Source organism: Diabrotica undecimpunctata, chromosome 6 (genome assembly GCF_040954645.1).
Source record: "Diabrotica undecimpunctata isolate CICGRU chromosome 6, icDiaUnde3, whole genome shotgun sequence".
Classification (NCBI taxonomy): domain Eukaryota; kingdom Metazoa; phylum Arthropoda; class Insecta; order Coleoptera; family Chrysomelidae; genus Diabrotica; species Diabrotica undecimpunctata.
In genome coordinates this window covers 104,065,200-104,087,446 of record NC_092808.1, presented here as the reverse complement: position 1 = coordinate 104,087,446, position 22,247 = coordinate 104,065,200, and the positions used below count along the sequence as shown (strand labels likewise).

At 32.0% G+C, this 22,247-nt stretch overlaps 1 protein-coding gene across 2 annotated transcripts in view; it reads right to left on the bottom strand.

Annotated features, from left to right (window-relative positions):
* Window positions 1-12,119: 12,119 nt before the first annotated feature.
* The window catches only part of LOC140443681 (dopaminechrome tautomerase-like), a 100,359-nt gene continuing 90,231 nt past the window's right edge, over window positions 12,120-22,247 (bottom strand). For both annotated transcript variants that reach the window (XM_072535056.1, XM_072535057.1), the window contains exons 5-6: window positions 16,367-16,561; window positions 12,120-12,372 (exon numbers count right to left, since the gene is read on the bottom strand). In XM_072535056.1, coding sequence (XP_072391157.1) covers window positions 12,162-12,372; window positions 16,367-16,561 — 406 coding nt within the window. In that variant the 3' untranslated portion in view covers window positions 12,120-12,161. The remainder of the gene's footprint in view (window positions 12,373-16,366; window positions 16,562-22,247) is intronic.

Genomic DNA, 22,247 nt, shown 5'->3' with positions numbered 1-22,247 from the left:
GTAATAATATAGTCTCCCATTCTGCGTTTAAATTTTTCAAAAGTATTTATTAGTTTTCTCAGGATTCGAAAAAAAATTAATGCATGTAAAAAGTATTGGGCCTAAATTTTGCGCCTACGCTTTTAAGTGGAGGCGCCAAGTCTAATGAACCCAAATAGGCTATAACAATAAATATAAAAATCAGGTACAAGTTCTCGGCTCGATGGTCGATGCAATAATAAATATTAGTAAGGTACCATGGTACCAAGAGCACGAAGTTCATAGTTTAAACCCCGCTCTTTTTATATCGTCTAGTACGACACTTGGGTCTAAGAGACTTGGCGCCACCGCTCCAGGATTAAATTGCCACCTAGAATCTTATGTGTTCTTCGTACATCTTTTCTATACAAATATTGTTTTTATTTTTTCTATTTGTGACATTATTTCATAAATCTCTCTGTTTACGATCAATAATATTTAATACGTTTAACATTTGTTGTTATTCGATTTTAATAGCCGACGATCGATTTAACCTACTTCATCAGATACTTTTGCAATTTTTTCTTAAACAAGAGTGTTTTTTAAAAGAAAACATTAAAGATATAGGTATGATGATGTATCAAAATGCTGACACAATTTTAATATAAAAAAATCAATTGCCAAATTTATATTAAAATATATAGCCTGATATTTTCAAATTTAATAGAAAGCAGTATCATCTATTTTAATATAAAAAATAATCACCAAATTTCTATAATTTCTCTGTAATTAAAGTTGAAAAACATTGTAAACGTCAAAAAAATGTCCGCTTTAAGGTCGTCCAACAAAATTGAAGCGTAATTACTCCTTTTCGTTTTGTCAGCTGTCACCTACAGCATGATTAATGAAGTTTATCCTGTATGTAGTTTATAGCTCTTCACATCAGAGGTGCGAACTCTAATACATAGTGTATCGATCAAAATTGTCTTTGATTTATTACTTAACTTTATTAATGCTAACACTTTACATACATATTGCACTAAAATATTCAAGTATATAAATACATGAGTAGTTCATCAGTACACTGATGAATTTAAAATGTTACAATTAAAAGTATTAAATAGAACAATATACAATAATTATTAACAGGTTTACTGCCGTAACGGTCACATAGGCCGACCATAGGTCATTTCCCACTCGCCACGGCGCGGCGGTCATAGAAGCCGCTAGGAGGTTTGTCAATAAATCCAGCTCGAACTCGGTTATGACCGCCGCTTTTATGTAAAACGTAAGGTAACTGCTTGAAATATGGGGTTATGTGAATTTTGGTGTTGGACTAATTTTTCGTTTTCATTTGTGGAAATTAGATTGGTACCTAATGGAAAATTAAAATGTTTTCATCCTTGTATATATAATATAATAACTAAATGAATTAGTCTAAAATATTACCACGCATTAATACAAAATATATAAGTTTTATATTACGTTTGTAAATGGTTTGTGTTGAAGCAGGGAAGACAAAAATGAGGGCGATTTTTGCAATCCGTAACTAGGCATAACTCGTGGGAAGAAAGATGAGAAGGAAAAGGAAAAATAGAAAAAACGGAAGAAGGAGTAGTGAGAATAAGGGAGAAAGTAGAAGAGGAGTTGGAGGAGTAGAAAAAATTAGAGCTGGAAAAAGTCCAAACAAAAGCACCGGAAAGGATAGGGAGGGAAGACAATAGCAAACCAAAAGAGAGAAAGAAATAAAACGAGGAAAAAAAGAGATAGAGAGAAGAAAACAGACAAAAGAACGGAAAAAATAAAATGAGGGAGGAGATTCTAAGGTAAGACAATGAAAGAAAGAAGGAGAAGGGCAAGCAAGCAGTACGGACAGCAGAAGCTCTAACGATGAATGGGAAGAGCGGAAATCAAGAAAAAGAAAACCAAACAAGAGGACAGAAACAACCAGTTTGGAGGAAAGGGGACAGCTACTCAACTACAAAGCCAGATTAAACTTGAAGCGTCACCAGTACAGCGTAGCGAAACTCGAGAAACTAATGAGAAAGGTGCCAAATACAAGACTATCCATAAAGAGAGAGGTCTACATCCTAAGAAATCGGATGCTTGATTATATTGAGGAAGTGGAGTAAAATACGAAAGAAGAAGAGGGTCTAAGGAAGTCTGTATGCACGAGGCCATTAAAAAAAGGGTAGACGATATCGTGGACAAGATGGCAATATACGAGGACGAAAAGAAAACAATAGAGTTTCTAAATAAGTACTGACCAGAGGAGATCTTCACGAGAACCGCAATGAAAGAGAAACTTCTCGAAAATAATAGGAGACGTGACAGTCTTTGACACTACAAATGATGAGGGCAACAAAGGTATGGAATAGACCATACGTTATATATACCTATACGTTATGTATCTTACCAGGTGTTCCATCGGATGTGAAAAAGGATGGTGACCTGTGAACTATGAAAGTCACGATGTCTGCACATAAAGATAGAACGTGGATCCACAAGGAGCAGTATGGATTCAAACTTCTTCCAAACAAGAAGGAAGAACAAGAGCCGGTGAAGTTTCTAAACACGTTGAATAAACTGGTACAGAAGATGGAGAAGCTAGGAAGATAAATCGTGGGAATCCATACGCCGGAAGCACTAGGAGATAAGACATCGAGGAGAATTCTGGAGTGGGTTTCCACCGACAAATAAGCAGAATTATTTACAAAGAGGAACAAGAAAAAGAAGAAAACTTGCTTTATTACGTTTTGAGATTTACCTTAAATATAGTTTTAAGTCTATGTATTGTTATCCTTTTATGATGTAATTTTTTTTTCTTAACTAGAGTTTTAAAAGTTGAGTTTTAAATATGAGTATGTTCTCAAAGTCTCCCATTCTTCATTTGTATCTAGTTTTGTAGCTTGTATTTCAGATTTTGATTTCAGCAGATTTGATAAAGATTCTTTAAATATATCCATTTTTGTAAGTAATAGTAACATGGAAACAAATAAATAGTTTAAGTACCCAAATATGGGATTATAAAACAATTAATAAAGAATGTAAAAGTTGACTTATACACCCTATTAACAAGAATAGAAATAAGCCAGAATAATTCAACTATAAAGGAATGATGTTATTTAACATATCATACAAAGTATTTTCTTCTATCCACACATCCTATGACTCTATAGCCCAATTTGACCCATGGACTCCCTCATTAAACCTTTCCATCTGTTACGGTCTGTAGCTATTCTCCTCCACGATCAGCTTCAAAAGAGATTTCTGACGTCCTTATCTACATCATCCTCCCATCGCTTTCTCAGTCTTCCAGTAGGTGTCTTCTGCTGCATTGTTACATTTAACAGTTTTTTGAGAAGCCTGTTTTCTTCCATCCTATATATACATATATATATATATATATATATATATATATACATATATATATATACATATATATATATATATATATATATATATATATATATATATATATATATATATATATATATATATATATATATATATATATATATATATATATATATATATATACCCGGTATTTAGGCGGCACACGCCCTTCCGGTAGGGATCTATGGAGGAGTATCACCAAGCCGCAAGCCCTTATCTCTTGCCGTACTGCTCCACCATAGGCCGATCAGATACCAGCATATTCTAGACTAAGCCGCAGATTCATTTAGAATTTTAAACTGCTGCGTTAGCCTTTTTGTTTTCTGTACACCGAGCTGGGGATTGAACTGACATCTCTCGCAATGAAGCGAAGCCCGCTTGGATCGGATAGCCAAGCGGGCTGGCAATATATACATATATATATATATATATATATATATATATATATATATATGTATATATATATATATATATATATGTATATATATATGTATATATATATATATATATATATATATATATATATATATATATATATATATATATATATATATATATATATATATATAATATATATATATATATATATATATATATATATATATATATATATATATATCTATATATATATATATATATATATATATATATATATATAACCTGCCCATGAAAGAATACCATATTTCTTTAAACGGGGACGCTTGCTTTCTTCTTTACTGTAGAGTAGAACAAAGTGACGCCTTTTGCGAAAGAGGTCAATGGCGACTACCAATGCGGATTTCGACCAAATTGATTTAATAGTGATCACATATATATAATAAGGCAAGTGTTAGAAAACATCCAATAATACAACATCAACCTAAACAGTCTATTTATTTATGTCAAACAAATTTTTGATACTATGAAAAGGAAATAACTATAACGAAAACCTAGTGCTTCTGGGTATATCCAAAAAATAGTCAGATTAGTACAGCTCACTCTCACTGACACCAAAGCAGATCAAATAGGATGCATGACAAGGATATGCTCTCTCAGTGTTATTCTTTAACCTCGTACTGCATGAAGCAATATTCAAAGTTATCCGTGGAAACCTTATAACCAAAAGCAAACAAATAATTGCATATACCGATGATGTCATGATACTTAGACGTAATGAGAAAGCAATAAAGGAGCATGAGCTCTTTTATTTTGAAAGACTGTGTTTCTGTTTTGATCTGCTGTGTAACCATCTAATTTGTTAATTCTTTGAGGTCTTTTTAAACAGTTCTGTAACTATTTCCTTGTGGCATATTTAAGTTAAAAATTACGTTTATATAAGTTTCTTTTTGTCTCAATTATGACGAATGTGTTTATCTAACGTATATTTAGTTTGTAGTTTATCCATTGTTTCTTTGAAACTAATCCTTTAAATCACTTAAGTAGAAATGCGAAGATTTCTTGGACAAAACTAAAATTCAGATTTTTGCTTTAATTTGTGCCTTCTATAAGTTGCAAGTCAGACGACGAAAAAGGTATAAAAAAGACATGGGGGATCTAAAAGTTGCATTTTACAACATATCTCCTCATCTAAGCAACCATCCTTGATGAACTGGTTTCTTGTATTCATAAAGAGTAAACCGACATAAAAGAAAAGACAGTTTTGATTTTACGTATAGTGCCTTTGTATATCCGCTTATACGTATTTTATCCTACCAGGATTCATCAGGACGACTGGTACAGAAGCTCTAAAAGTGAAATTAAATATTTTCCCTCAAAAAAGCAACAATAAAATGGCTTTAATATGGACGCTATAGCGACATCTAAGAACAAATCACTAAAGTAGTAATGCAAAGATTTCTTTGAAAAAACCAAAAGTTTTGCTTTAATCTGTGCCTTTTATAAATTGCAAGGCAAAACAGACGATAAAAAGGTGTAAGAAAGACATGGGAAAGCTAAAAGTTGAATTTTACAACATATCTCCTCATCTGAGCAAAAATCCGTGGTGAAATGGTTTCTTATACTCATAAAGAGTAAACCATTCGCTTATACGTATTTCATATTTAAGCCTTTTTGTTGCCTTATTGTTGCTTCGTTTGACGTTGGACAAAAAATATTTTATTTCACTTTAAGAGCTTATGTACCAGTCGCTCAAATGAATCCTGGTAGAATGAAATACATATAAGCGAATAAACAGAGGCACTCTATGTGAAATTCAATCTTAACTGCATTCTCTTTTATTTCGGTTTACAATTTATGAGTACAAGAAACAAGTTCACCAAAGATTCTTGCTTGGATGAGTATATATGTTGTGGAATGCAACTTTTAAATTTCACATGTCTTTTTCACACCTTTCTTATCGTTTGTTTAGCTTTGTAATTTATAGAAGCCACAGATTAAAGCAAAAATCTAAATTTTGGTTTTGTCAAAGAAATCTTTGCATTGCTACATTGGTGATTACTTCTTATATGTCGCTTTATCGCGTCCATACTGAAGCCATTCTATTGTTGCTTCTTTTGACGAAACAAATTTTATTTGACTTTTATAGCTTCTGTACGAGTAGCTCTGATGGATCCTTTTCTTTTAATCCTTAAACATTTCAAGTGTAACACTGCCTGGGGTAATTGCGGGGTAGATTGAGCAGCTCTATGGTTATTAAATAAAAGAGTATCAGAAAATAATAAATATTAGAAAACGATAACATCGAGGAAAGCGGGGAAAAACTCAAAAATAACATAATTAACGCAGCAACACAATCCCTTGCAGAGAGGAAAGTAATGAACACTAACATATCAAAAAAGAAAACAGCATGGTTTAAAGAGGAAGTGAAGACAAAATGTGAAGAAAAGAAGAAAGCCTTTTTACAATACAAAACACAACAAACACAACAGGCATACAACCACTATAAACGAATGAGAAATGAAACGAATACTTTAGTTTAACAAATAAAAAAGGAACACTGACAGAGTTTCTCAAAACCGATGGAACACGACTTCTACGGAACACGAAAAGAAATATGGAGAATGATCAGAGGACAAAGACAAGAGATGAACGAACTAATAAAAACGAAACAAATTCAAAAGGGAACATGGGTAGACTACTTTAGATCCCTGTTTGCTAAAGGTGACGATAATAATAAATATTGAGAAGGAAGAGGTAAAGGAAGCATTAAGGAAATTAAAAAATAGAAAATCACCAGGAGAGCACAGAATACCGAACGAACTTCTAAAGTACGGAGGACCAGATCTGACCAAACAACTATTAAAACTAATCCAAAAAATAATAGAACAAATCAGAATTCCTGAAGAATGGAGATCAAGCATCCTAATACCTCTCTTCAAAAAAGGAAACAAATCGGCCCTGGAAATTACAGGGGAATTAATTTATTAACCACGTACTGGCGCACCCGGCAGGGGTTTTGGGGGTTTAAACCCCCCCAGGACTCAAAATAGAAGTAGCATCATAAAAAAATTCCGTAACCAACCAAACCCCCCCCAGAGGCAAATTCTAGGTGCGCTACTGTAAACACGACACTAAAATTAACAACCAAAGTAATAAAAATAAACTGAATGAAATTACAACACTAGCAGAAGACAATAAGGTTTTTGGTCGGGAAGATTATGCATCGAAGCTGTATCTATAATGAGGCAAGTGCAAGAGAAATAATTAGAATACAACAAACCGGCATATCTATGTTTTGTGTACCTTACGAAGGCATGTGACCGGGATGAATAATTTAAAGACGTTATCCATTTACTCTACGCGAGAGAGATACCTCCATAAAAACGATCGAAAATATCTACCAAAACAACACAATAAAAGTAAAAGTAGCAGAAGTAACCGATCCTATTGTAGCTGGCAATGTTATAAGTTATAAGATAGGGAGATTCCCTAAGTCCTCAATTGTTCAACCTGATTATGGATAAAATAATAAAAAAAGTAAGAACTAAAAAAGGATACCAAATGGAAGAAAAACAACTTAAAATAATCTGTTGTGATGGAAGAAGTGATAGAGTTTAAATATCTAGGCATCAGTTTATCTAGCTACGAAAAGCTCGAAACTAAAGTGGAAAATCAAATGAATAGAACAAACAGAGCCGCAGGCTGCCTAAATTAAGTAAAATAGAAAAATAAAAATATCGGAAAAGAAACGAAAGGCAGAATCTACAAAACAGTCATCAGACCAATAATGACCTACGTGGCAGAAACAAGACCTGACACAAAGAGGACAGAAATGATGTTAGACACAGCAGAGATAAAAACAATTAGAAAAATTGATGGCAAGTCACTATGGAACAGAACTAGAAGTACAGATATACGACGTAGAGGCAAGATGGAGAACATCAAGAACTGGGTATGAAATAGAAGAGTAGAATGGAACGATCATAGAAGCCGAATGACAATAAATAGAGCAGTAAAGAGGGCAAAAGATGGTTCCCCAATAAGAAGACGATAAGTGGGAAGACCACGAAAACGATGAAACGACAACTTACTGGAGACACATTAAAAAACAACCAGAGTCATCTCTATATAAAAAGAAGAAGAAGAAGTAGAAAATTTCAAGTGGATAGACTGTCTTCATTATACCAGTTACTCTAGCTAGTTTATCCATAATCTGCGTGATTTGTCGTGATTTTTTACCATGATTTTTTTCAACAGCATTTAAGTTTTATGCGTCTGAGTATGCCTCAGAACTTAACCTTTTGAGATATAAGAATAAAATTTATTGGCCGAGAGGTAAGAATAGAATTTATTGCTTATATTTATAGAAATTCCAACTTATTCATCGGGATTAATGGACATTGTCCATATAGCCCAGTCTGGTTAAAAAAAAGGTGGAAAAATGTTTCGCAGATATCTGAAGCTTTTAAGACATAGGTGGGGGATAATAGATGATGAATAAATGAAAAGATACTCCTAGTTTTACCTTGCGTTTTTTTTAAGCAATAATTTATGGCCACAATTTGATTTTTTGTCTATAAATTTTTTCTCTTATATTTTAAATAAACAATATTTATGTCATTTTTTTATGTCAAGAATATCTTTATTTTCCCGTTTTTTTAATTAAAATTAATAAATAATTTACAGAGATTTGTGCAAAAAAGCAGTTTTTTGCACTAATTTATAAATTTTATTAATTTTTTTATTAACAAAATAAAATGGTATTAATACATTTAAACATCAAGGAATTACCATCTGTTAGATTTGTGCGAAATTTCCCCCCGATCAGTCAAATATTTTATAAGTTATTTAATTTGTTTATCCCTGAGGCTAATTATTTAAACTATTGAGCTTGCCCTATGCATGATGCTAGACACATTCAGCAAATTTCATAGGATTCTTTAAGACTTATACTATCTCAGAAATTAAATGAAAATTGAGTTTTCATCGAAATGATTTACAAAATAAACGTTTGAAAAAGGGATATGTTTTTCACTTATAAACAATTGTAATAACTTCTATATTTTTTAAGCTACAGACTTGTACGTACAACCATTGGATAGCTGGTAAAAAAGCTCACATTCATAAATAAAAAACCTTCTATGACCAATAGGAACGAAGTTAGTGACTATTTTTAAAAAAATCATATCTCCATTGTTTATAAACATTAAGAAGTAAAATTTGCACAAATTTTAAATGAAAATCTAAACTTTATATTGAAACTTATAGCTATAGAATTTATCTAATTTTTCGAAACCACGGTACTTTCGAAAGATCGACATAGGAAAGTGGAGAGGATATCTGTTTCAGCTCCGTTTTTTTTGCTGTTTCAGCTCCAACACGTAGGAAAAATTTACATTATCTCGGCTTCCTTTGCAGCTGCAAGCCTCTTTTTTTATTTTGGGGTGGCTCGTCGAAATATGAATAACTACATAGTTTTCACTGGCCGGAAAATATGGGAAATCTCGGAAAAATTGAGTCCATTTGAAATTCACCCTAAATACTTACTTTTTTTTAATTTGCTCGAATAGTCTGTCGCAGTATTAATAATGATGACAATATTTTCACCCTCCTAAATCTCGGAAAATCCCGGAAAATCAACATATGTTTTTTCATTTTATATCAATGATGTAATAATACTTATATATTTTATAAATTAAATTTGAGGTAATTTTTTACACATTATATTATTATATTCCTTATATTAATTATAATTGTTTGTATTTTTATAATTAAAAATATTGATTTTTATTCTATTTTTCTTACAAATATGATATACAATATTAATCTAATCTGCCTTACTTCTTTGATAAAATAAGTCGATTTTTTCATCACTTGCCTTACTAAATTTTGCAATGTTTATTGAACTTTACTTTTTTTATTTTCTTTACATACATTGGTTTAAAAGTTAAAATTTGGTTCATTTATTCGACTTCACTGTCAGGTCTGCACCTTTTTGTTGCAGGTTGCTTGTCTTCACTTATTAAGTCAGTCTTTCCATACATTAACATATTAATGGGCGATCTTAATGCCAAGGTGAGTCAAGGTAAGGTAGGAGAACAAGTAGGAAAATATGGGCTTGGAAACAGAAATGACAGAGGAGATCGATTGATTCAATTATGCCAAAGTGAAGACTTCGTAATAACAAATACCTTTTTCAAATTACCTCCTCGACGGTTATATACATAGACATCTCCACAACATACCAAAGAAAAAATAGTGAGAAATCAAATAGACTACATTATGATAGCAAGGAGGTATCATAATGCTGTTAAATGTACTAAGACGTACTTAGAAGCTGATATAGGCTCAGATCATAACCCGGTAGTTACTGTGATAGAGGCGAGATCAAAAAAGATTAGAAGACCACACAGAAAGGCACTAGATTTAAATAAACTTAGAAACAAAAATATACGACAAGAAACAGGAGAAGAAATAAATGAAAACCTCCGTTCAGTGCAGCAACAAATTAACGATACAAACAACGTTAACCAAAAATTAAAGTACATAAATACAGCTATACAAACAGCAGGAAAGAAACATCTTACAGAAACAACAACAAAGAATAAGGGGTGGGTGACACAAGATATACTAGACTTGATGGAACAAAGAAGAAAGATGAAGAATTACCCAGACAAATACAAAGAAATAAATATACACATAAAAAAGAGAATAAAAGAATTGGCTTCTTTTATTCTCTTTTTTATGTTCTCTCTTAATCCACAGAGGAGTGGATTAAAAAACAATGTGAAGAAATGGAAACCTATGAGAAAAAGTACGATGCGTTCAATATGCACAAAAAAGTAAAAGAGATACCAGGAAGCATAAAGAAATGCCAAATAGGTAAACTTGAAGACAAAGATGGAAATCTTATTGTAGATCTAGAGAATAACATAAAAATATGGACAGAATACCTGAATGAATTATTTGAAGACGATAAAAACAACTTAACTCAGATAATCAATGCAACTGGGCCAGACATATTGAAAGAAGAAGTAGAATACGCAACAAGAAACGCTAAAAATGGAAAAGCAAATGGAAATGATGAAATTCCTACAGAACTGTTGAAGCTTTTGAATGATAAATACGTAACCATAATATTAAATTTTGCAGCGAGGAGCTAAAACAGTTTCCCCTCCACTTTCCTATGTCGATCTTTCGTAAGTAACTTCGTTTCGAAAGGTTTTAAGTTTCGAAAAACTGGATGAATTTTATAGCTATAGAATTCAATATAAAGTTTAGATTATCATTCAAAATTTGTGCAAATTTTACTTCTTAATGTTTATAAACAATGGAGATATCGTTAACAAAAAATTGTCGCTAACTTCGTTCCTATTGTTCATAGAAGGTTTATTTTTTTTTGTTAAATGTGAGTTTTTTCCAGCTATCTAATGGTTGTACGTACAAGTCTGTAGCTTAAAAAATATAGAAGTTATTACAATTGTTTATAAGTTAAAAACATACCCCTTTTTCAAACGTTTATTTTGTAAATAATTTTGATAAAAACTCAATATTCATTTAATTTCTGAAATAGTATAAGTCTTAAAGAATCCTATGAAATTTGTTAAATGTGTTTAGCATCATTCATAGGGCAAGTTCAATGGTTTAAATAATTAGTCCCACGGATAAACAAATTGAATAACTTTTAAACTATTTGACCGATCGGGGAAAAATTTCGCACAAATTTAAAGGACGGTAATTTCTCAATGTTGAAATGTATTATTAACATTTTATTTTGTTAATAAAAAAATTAATAAAATTTATAAATTAGTGAAAAAAAACTGCTTTTTTGCAAATATCTCCGTAAATTTCTTATCAATTTTAATTGAAAAAACGGGAAAATAAAGATATTCTTGATATAAAAAAATGGTATAAATATTGTTTATTTAAATTATAAGGGAAAAAACTTATAGACAAAAAATCAAATTGTGGCCATAAATTATTGCTTAAAAAAACGCAAGGTAAAAATAGGAGTATCTTTTTATCTATTCGTCATCTAGTAACCCCCACTTATGTCTTAAAAGCTTCAGATATCTGCGAAACATTTTGCCGTGAAATCGATGATTTTTGTATAAGCAGACTGGCCTAATAGATTTATAACTAAATCATATTAATATTTTAGCACAAAATCATTTATATTTGCGAAATCAGTATGTTTGTAATTTTTTCCACCAATGTTGACTATTTTAAAAACCTTAATTACCTGTAACTTTGGCACCACAAATGTTAGGTTTTTAAAAACTAGGAGCAATAGAAACATATGTGATCCTTTGTTGACAGTTTCAATCACCAGGAATATAAATTAGATTAGATCGGAAATTATTAAAAGATTAAAAATTATATTGATAACTTAGTCCTTTATTGAAATTAAAATAACAATATTATTTTGGTCACTTAAAATAAAAGTTGGGACTAAGTCCTGGAAAACGGGTAACTGTTTGCTTCAAAGGTATTCTTAAAATTCTTATATTCGTTTCGTTTGGAGTAACGGTCCTTTTATAGAACTTATGGAAACGTGAACTTAGGACATAAAGGTATCCATTATTCTTCCAGCGAAGTTCTGCAACAAACTGAAGATTCAGAGGATCTGCTACTAGCACCCTAAAAAATTAACAAAAACTTGTTATGAAAAAAAAAATATTCTATTTAAATTTACAAGTAAAAATAAGTTTTACACTTTTAGTTTTAAATAAATGAACATAATAAATATAGTAAATAAGTAATAGGACTACGAGCGTAACTATTATGAAAATTAATATGCGAAATTGCTAATAAATCCTTTTCAACATAAATATAGGACAAATTCATGTTACAGACTACAACATTGATGGTTGATACTGTTATATTATTACAATTGTAATTTATTTAATTTTAAATAATTTAGCTTCTGTCATTTTAGACAACTACCGTAAGTTGCACTGACTGCTCTGTTCCGATATCTGTCCTAACATGTCAATATTGTCATTTTTATCAGTTATTATCAACAGGTCATCGAAGACCCTTTGTCTCAGGACCAAGTATCTGATGTAGAGCCATACGTTGCCATGTTATCAATTCCAACGGTAACTTAAACATCCTAATTTTTAATAGGATATAATGTCACATATTTGTAAATTTAAAACATTTAAAGGGTTTTCACTCATATATTTAAGTGGCTCATAGCATGTACACTTTGTAAATGTTAACCACATTTTGCATAACCTTACTCAACATTTTAAATCTTACGTTATTTTTAATTAAAGTGGTTAATTACTTTCAGGTTACACTGATGATGGAATTTACATTCCGAAAACGTTTTGTATTTGTGATACAGCCCGTTTGGGTATTCTATTTATACCTTGTACTAAAAATTTGAAATAATTTTTTTTATATATTGTGGTATGATGTGTGGTACGGTAGATATAGTAGTTCATTTTTCTTTCCTAGATGGCGCCGTTACCTTACTGGACAAACGATGCGACCTGTCATCAAAGCCTTTTATATAGATAGAATAACATTCAATTTATGTATGCGAGGGCCGGAAAGGTCAAACGATAGAGTTTTTGACTACCACGTAGAAGGCATACGTTTATTACCTGACATCGGCAAAATCATCCTTCTTCTTCTTAAAGTTCCATCTCCTATCGGAGGTTGGATATCATAACGGCTATGGTCACTTTGTTGGCTGCTGCTCTGAAAAGTTGTAGTGAACTACAGTTAAACCATTCTCTAAGGTTCTTCAGCCAGGAGATGCGTCTTATTCCTATGCTTCTTCTTCCTTGGATCCTTCCTTGCATAATAATTCTCAGCAGCTCATATTTTTCTCCTCTGGTTATGTGACCCAAATATTCTAGTTTTCTTCTTTTTATGCTGTTCATAATTTCTAACTCCTTATTTAGACGTCGTAGTACCTCAGCATTGGTAATCCTTTGAACCCACTGAATTTTTAATATTCTTCTGTAACACCACATTTCGAACGCTTCTATTTTCCTTATGTGTTGTTTCTTCAATGTCCAAGCTTCCATTCCGTATAGTAAGATAGAAAATATGTAACATCTTAGAGCCCTCAATCTGAGATGCAACTGAAGGTCTCTGTTGGTAAGCATTGTCTTCATTTTCACAAATGCTTGCCTTGCAGTTTCAATTCGGACTTTGATTTCTTTGCTTTGGTCATTTCTGTCATCAACCCAGGTTCCCAGATATTTATATGTCTCTACTTTTTCTATTTGGATTTGCTCTATCATTAATCTTTCATTTCCATGTTGCGTTTTTGAGACAATCATAAATTTAGTTTTTCTCTTATTTATTTTTAATCCGTATCTAATGCAATAATCGTTAATTCTATTTACCAATTCTTGTAGCGATTCCAGGGTGTCTGCCATTATAACGGTGTCATCAGCGATTCTTATGTTATTTACTATTCTTCCGTTTACAGAGATTCCATCACCCAGATCCGCTATCGCTTCCTGGAATATGGCTTCACTGTACACGTTAAACAGTAATGATGACAGAACACAGCCCTGTCTTACTCCTCTCTTTATATCTATATTTTCGGACTTTTGTTCTTCTATCTTTATATTGGCCTTTTGATTCCAATACAGATTGATAATGATTCGTAAGTCTCGTCTGTCTATATCTTTGTTTCTCAGTATTTCTATTAGTTTTTCATGTCGGACCCTGTCGAATGCCTTCTTGAAGTCGATGAAACAGGAATAAATATCTAGGTTCATATCTAAGCATCTTTGAGAGAGGACATTAAAAGCAAACAATGCCTCTCTCGTTCCCAAACCCTTGCGGAACCCAAACTGAGTATCATCCAGATAATTTTTAAATGAAAACGATGCCAGTCCGACTCTTCTTCTTCTTACGATGCCTATCCGTTCCGGATGTTGGCGATCAACATGGCTATCCTAACTTTGCTTGCTGCTATTCTGAATAGTCCGGTTTTCGATGTATTAAACCACGTTCTCAGGTTTTGAAGCCAAGATATTCTTCTTCTCCCCTGTCCTCTCCTTCCAAATACCTTGCCCTGAAGAATGAGTTGCAACAAGCCGTATCTCCATTCATTTCTCATAACATGGCCAAGATATTCCAGTTTGCGCTCTTTGATGGTGTTAATAATCTCGCATTCCTTGCCTATTCTACGTAGGACCTCACCATTAGTCACACGATCCACCCATGAAATTCTTAAAATACGTCTGTAACACCACATCTCGAATGCCTCGACTTTTCTTAAAGAAGCTTCGGAAAGTGTCCAGGTCTCTACTCCGTATAATAACGTAGCATCTAATGAGAGAGATTTTGGTAGAAAGTGGTAAATCGTGACTTCTGAAAAGAGACTTCATCATTATGAACGCCGATCTCGCTTTTCCTCTGCGTTGTTTTATTTTACTGGAGTGATCTCATTGGCTGTTAATGTTAGTACCAAGGTATGTGTTGCTGTCCGCTCTATCAATTGGATGTTGGTTAACCAAAAGCTGAGTATTTAATATTTCGCGCTTACTGACTACCATGTACTTTGTTTTCTTCGTATTAAGATCAAGTCCGTGTTCTCTACTTATATCTGATATACGCGACATTATTCTTTGCAAACCGTCCAGACTATCCGCAAAAACTACTGTGTCGTCGGCATATCTAATGTTGTTTAGACGTATTCCGTTGACTAATACGCCTTCTTGTAGTTCGCCTAGCGCTTGCTCGAAGATATATCTAAAGTATATATTAAATAACACCGGGGGACAGAATGCATTCTTGCCTCACTCCTCTATCTATGGAGACTGCCTCTGTCAATTGGTCATCCACTTTAATATTGGTTGTTTGATTGTAATATAAATTATAGATGATTCTTAAGTCCCTATCATCTAACCGCACTTCTTTCAAGATGTTTATAAGTTTATCATGTTTTACTCTATCAAATACCTTTTTGTAGTCGATAAAACAAGTACACACATTACAGTTAACATCCCTGCATCTTTGCACAAGCACTTGGACAGCGAATAGAGCCTCTCGGGTGCCTAAGGAATCGCGGAATCCAAACTACGACCATGATACTTGTTCTTCGCATTTTTTATAATTTTGCCGTGTATCACTTTCAAGAAAGTTTTAAGTAAGTGGCTCATTAGGCTAATTGTTCTGTAGTCTTCGCATGTCTTGGCATTTACTTTTTTTGGTACGGTCACGAAAGTCGACTTTAACCAGCTTTGGGGTATTTTTAAAGTTACGTATATGTTATTGAATATAGTTGTTATCCAGGCCGACTCAACATGAATAAAAAGAGTATCTTGGGCAACCAGAATTCATAATAATGAGGCTGAAGAGTAGATCTTGCAATGTTATCTTCTTTGTAAATATAACGTAGACCTAAAAAATAGCAGATTACCCTACTATACATTACAAAATAGCAATTTCGGTGTAAAAGTAGACTATTATTATTATTAATAAATTAATATATTACTTTGCAGCTTATGCATAATAAATAATAAGTGAAAATAATAAGTGTTGTAAAATAATAAGTGAAACAAATATTTATTATCTGCCAATATAAATATGTCCTTAAATCAAGTATTTAACAAAATAATTAAAACTTTGTACTATAATTATTTTAAAAGTAACTTACTGCTGATTATTGTTAACAACATTCCAAGCAGCGACAGATGTTTCTGTCATTGGACTAAAGAACAAAGTATTATCGTCTTCATTAATCGCCAAAGGAAGTCCTTGAGAAGATTTCTTTCCTGCTACCATTATAGGAATTTCTTCAAATTCAGCTGGAGCTCCTTTAGTTAATGTGGCGGTTGGAATACTAAATATTCTAAAATTGTAAAATATACTTTATAAGTTACAAAAAGAAACATAATTAAATAAAAATAGTTTAATAATAATAAAATTGTAAAAAATCACACAAATCATCCAAGTGAGAATATGGCGCAAGTAGTATAAAGTTATAAAAGCTGAAGAAATTTTAAAATCGCGAGAAGAAATATCCTACCTGAAACTAATCAACAATTTGAAGTATGAACGAAAAATTATACACAAACTATGTATGTTGCAATGAATAAAATTCGACTCTGCTCACGAATAAATGTTGCCCAAAATAGATGAATAGATGTTGCTAGCCAGAATAAGGCTATAATCATATTACTAATTGAAAAGCAGATCGGCAAGATTTTAAAAATTACTCTGGCTTATAATGAAGTCTAATTGAGGACCTTGCTGCAAGAAGGGGGCAACTCCATTTATAGTAACTTTCGGGAAAATAGAAAAAATGTTTTATAAAAATTTACTCATGTATTAATTACAATATAGCAGTTTAGTTAAAAGATAATTATATTGGTTCACCTGCCATTTTTTTCCTTTATTTATATAAGCTTCTTTTTGCAGAAAAAATGCAAAAAAATTTGGAGCTGCCTCTCTCTTGCACCAAAATTACAAAAGAATAGTATCCATTGTAGTTATTATTAGAAAATAAAAAAAAGTTACTGCAAAATTTGTTTATTATTATTAAAAATTAACAAAAGAACGTTTTTTCTTTTATATTTAAACAAAAAATCAGTCTATTCGTCTGCTTGGCCGTCATCATCTGTGCCTGAAATCTGGGAATCATGGTTATCATTACCAACGTCATCACATTTAAGGGATTGGTAAAACTCCATTTCGTTGGCTGGAATCTAGTTGGTAGCTAACTGCATTACGTCTTTATACTTGTCCTTTTTTACGGGTATCCATGACTCGTTCACCATCAAGTTAGTTTCAACTGAAAGATTATCTCTATTGTCCATCAAAATGTAGTACGATTCAAAAATAGGAATATCAGCTGTAACAGACACATTAACTGTATCCATGTGGTCCTTGCTGTATTCAAAAATCCGGTGTTGAGAAATCTTAAACCTCTGTTTCTGAGAATTCATTACAACTTTTTTAAAATGGTTCTCAAGATTATCAGTAAGATATGATCTTGAAGATCATATCTTAATGAACCATAATGAGTATGAAATATTCGGATGTATGTTGAATAAACTGACAGTATTGTGTAGGAGAGAAAATATTCTCTTTTTTTCGAAAAAACTTTTCTATAACACCAAAACAACGGTCACACGGTAGGAAACTGTGCTCTGATTTAGGAAAACGATGTTGAATATTCTTCAAAGACGTGGTTCTTACAAGAAGATGCAGAAACTGTAGTATCGTTGAATTTTTATTTTAAGCTGCAGCATTATCAGAAAAAAGGTACAGTTGTCTGACATTTTTTGGAAGAATATTTTTTATGTAGTGATAAGGAAAAGAAACCACTTTATTCCGTAATTTTCTAGCGGTTGTTTCATTGTTTATGTAAAAATGAGCTTTGCCGGTTTTACTCGAATAATAATAATAATAATAAATTGCCTTTATTTAGTCTGTAATAATTTACAAACAAGAGATACATGAGGCGAAGTCTAGCTAGAGCTACTCCACTTAACCTCAAGTTTACAAAATCAGTTTGAAATAAGTAGAACATGAAAAAAAAAATTATTTATAAATTGACATAAATAATAATATAATATTGAAATGGTAGAAATAGTCATATGGCTACTAGAAAAATAAGATAAAGATAATAATTTGTGATGTTATGTGATAAATGATATTAATGATAAATAAAAACAAAAAAAAAATTCTAAAAATTCTAATTGTAACAATTACAACAATATACTATATAATAATAATAACGTTACTGCGATTGTAGTAAAAATTTCTTATAATGCCGCTTCATGAAATCAAGAGATTTACCTCTTAAATTTTTTGTTAAACTATTAAACACTAAAACAGCATTGTAAGTAAACGATCGCTGGAAAATAGCTAGTCTATATCTTGGCAGCATAAGACTATGAGGATATCTCAGATCCAGATTATGAGCGTCTTCACGAAATACTAATTTGTTCCTTAAATAAATAGGATTTGACGACGAAATAATTCGATATATCAATGAGACGAGGTGATATTTGTATAAATTATCTATTGTTAGCCATTGAAGTTCTTTAATTTTGCATGATACACGATCATATTTTCTTATGCCAAAAACAAATCTGCAACAATTATTTTGAATTTTTTGCAACCTCAATTTCGTAACTTGATCTAAGCAAGGGTAAAATACCAAGAGCCCATAATTAAGAATTGACATAACCATAGTTTCACAAAGTAACTTTCGCAATTTAAAGTTTAAAATGCCTTTGCTTCTATACAGTTGACGCATAACTAAATAGCACTTTTTTACTAAAAGGGTGACATGCTCTTGAAAACGTAGCGTACAGTCATATATGACTCCTAAGTTTCTGCAACTATTAACATTTTTTAGAGGTTCATTTTTTATAATTAGTTTTAAGTTATCCTGAACAGTGGCTTTATAATTTTTTGAACAATATAACAAAGAATTACATTTTTTAGCATTCAGTTTAAGATTATGTCTAGTGGAGTAAGTACAAATAGATTCCAAATCCTGATTTATTTTTTGTGACGCTTGATTTACAGAGTTAGGTTCAAAAGAGAAATACAGTTGTGTGTCATCTGCAAAAGAGTGCAATTTCAGATTATTTAAAGATTTATACAGGTCGGATATATATATTGAAAAAAGAAGAGGACCAAGAACCGAACCTTGAGGCACCCCTGAATTGACAGATGCAAATTCTGATGAACTATTATCGATTATGACCTTCTGATAACGATTTACCAAATAAAATTTGAAAAACTGTAAGGAGGTATCATCAAATCCAAAATATTTCAATTTAGCACACAGAAGAGCGTGATCAATAGTGTCGAAGGCTTTAGAAAAATCAAGCAAGATGACTGAGGTTGCTTTTCCTTCATCAAATGATCGAAGTATATTAGCGGTTAAGTCAAGAAGCAGGGTCGTTGTACTAAACTCTTTTCTAAAGCCTGATTGTATACACGTAACTACATTATTTCTGAAAATATAATCGTATATCTGTTTATAGATAACCTTTTCTAAAATTTTTGACAGTCCCGGTAGGATGCTTATTGGGCGAAGATCATTAAGTGATTCAGGTTTATTTGATTTGGGCAGTGGTTTTACCAAAGCGTATTTCCAAGTGTCCGGAAAATAACCTACCTCCAAACAACAATTTATAATGTGCGTAATATAAGGAGCAGTAATAGAAAGGGAGAGTTGTAGCATCTTTGCAGAAATATTATCACATCCAACAGCTTCCGATTTTAACCCCAATATAAGTGATTTAATTTCATCAATAGTGGCCATTTTAAACGAGAAAATAATATCTGGGTTGAAAATATTTGACTGATACCATTGGGTTGTCTCAGAACAACAATTTACAGGGCTAAAGACAGATGTAAAATAATTATTTATAGATATAGGATCTTTAAGCTCCTGAGGGATCTCTATAACTGGTTTATTTACAATTTTGAATAACCTCACAGCTTTCCAAAGATCTTTTTTATTCAAAGAAGCAGACCGATAATTTAAGTAACCATTCTTCTCCAAACGGACCGCGTTAGTAACTGCGTTTCGAAGATCTTTATAGTAACTATAGTCTAAGACGTTTTTAGTTTTCTTATATTTGGCTAAAGCAGCATTACGAGTTTTCATCATATTCTGTATTGTGGGTGTTAGCCACGGAGCAGGTGGCTTTGTAATTCTTGATTCAACATAGGGAGCATGTTTATCAAACAGTGAAACTAACATATCATTGAAAATTCGAATTTTATTATCTATAAAATTTTCGTACAGTATATTATCCCATGACATTTTTTTCAGATCTGCGTTAAAAGAAGATATTGAAAAGTTTTTGTAATTTCTATATATCTTTAAAAAATTTGTTTTGTAATTAATATCTAAATCAAATTCACAGTACACTGCTCTATGGTCAGATAGTTCATGATCTAAAACGCCTGAATGTTTAATGAGTTCACTTTTATTTGTATAAATAACATCGAGCAATGTTTGTGAACTGTTAGTTATGCGCGTAGGTTCCTCTACTAATTGAACAAAATTATAAGACTGAAAACAATAACTTATTTGATTATCTACTAGCTGATCAACATTGATATCACCAGTTACAATAATATTATTAAATTGAGGTACTATGTGAGAAAGAGTATCATCACAATACTGTATAAAATTTAGCATCCTGCACGCCTCAGTTCTATATATAACACCGACTAACAATGTTGTTTTCTGTATTTTCACAGAAATCCACATTTGTTCGATACCTAATGGACAGGGAAGGTCAGCAAGTTCTGACTTTGAAATGATTGAATCACGTACAAAAACAGCGATTCCACCACCTCTTGAACCACGGTCCTTACGAATTATTTTAAAACCCGGAATGTATACACTCTGATCTGAGATATCCGACGTCAACCAAGTTTCGGACAGGCAAACGATATCAAAGCTGTGATCATTTACCAGATCTAAGAAAACGTTAAATTTTGAAAACAAAGAACGTGTATTAAAATGAGCTAATTTTAGCTTTTTGTTAGACATACTGAATTCTAGTTTTAAGTTGCTCAATTTTACCTAATAAATAACCACAAACTGAACTGTTTGCAACATGAGCTGTATCTAAATTTAGTTTGTATCTTAAGTTTAACGTTTTACAATTATTACAGCACATTGTCTGACTGGTACAATCTTTTATTTCATGAGATTCAGAACATTTCGGACATATTAAATTACTAAGACAATCTTTTTTCTGGTGACCAGCTTTGCAACATTTAAAACATTTTACAATATTAATGTGTTCACTAACATAACATTTGAGCCAGCCTATATACAGAAAACCTCTATGTAGACCCATAGTTGACGTTTGTAGAAGGCTTCGCCGGCGGAATTTTCGGCAGAGAAAGATTCTGCTGAAAATCAAAGGTTAAAATTTCTATGTCGTTATTTTGTTGGCTCAGTTTTGTCTTTTCTTTTTGGTCTGTAAAAAAACGACTTGCTTTAACCTTATATACTTTCTTTTCAAGTCGTAAATTTTCCTTTTCAGTATCATCAAGAGCTGGATGTTGAAGGCTATTGTGTAAGTTGTCACATCTTTTGCAGGTGTCTGAACGAGGCGCCCCATAACTATAATTAAAATTTGCTTTAAAATACCTAAAATAAAAATCGTATGTCACTTGGGTTTATAGTTTTTATCAACAACACTTTCCGGTTCATTCACTTGCCAATAAAGTTCATGCATCTTTTTAACATTGAGACCAGAAGACAAGTAAAAACAGGACGTTTTCACTCGTCTGTAGTGTGACTCACGTCGTGAAATTTTTTTATGTAATTATCTACCTTCTGCAGTAAATCGTTTGAAATGCGGTTTTTTCTATTTTTATGTTTACCTTGTTTGTTGTTCGGGGGTGTAATGTTGTTACTGCGCAAAATTTTAGCAATATTATCCACTCGTTTTTTGGACATTCCGTGTATTGTTCCAAATGCACTCCTACAAACTCGTATTTCTTATATACCCAGATTAATATGGTACCTGTGAGCACAACTACGC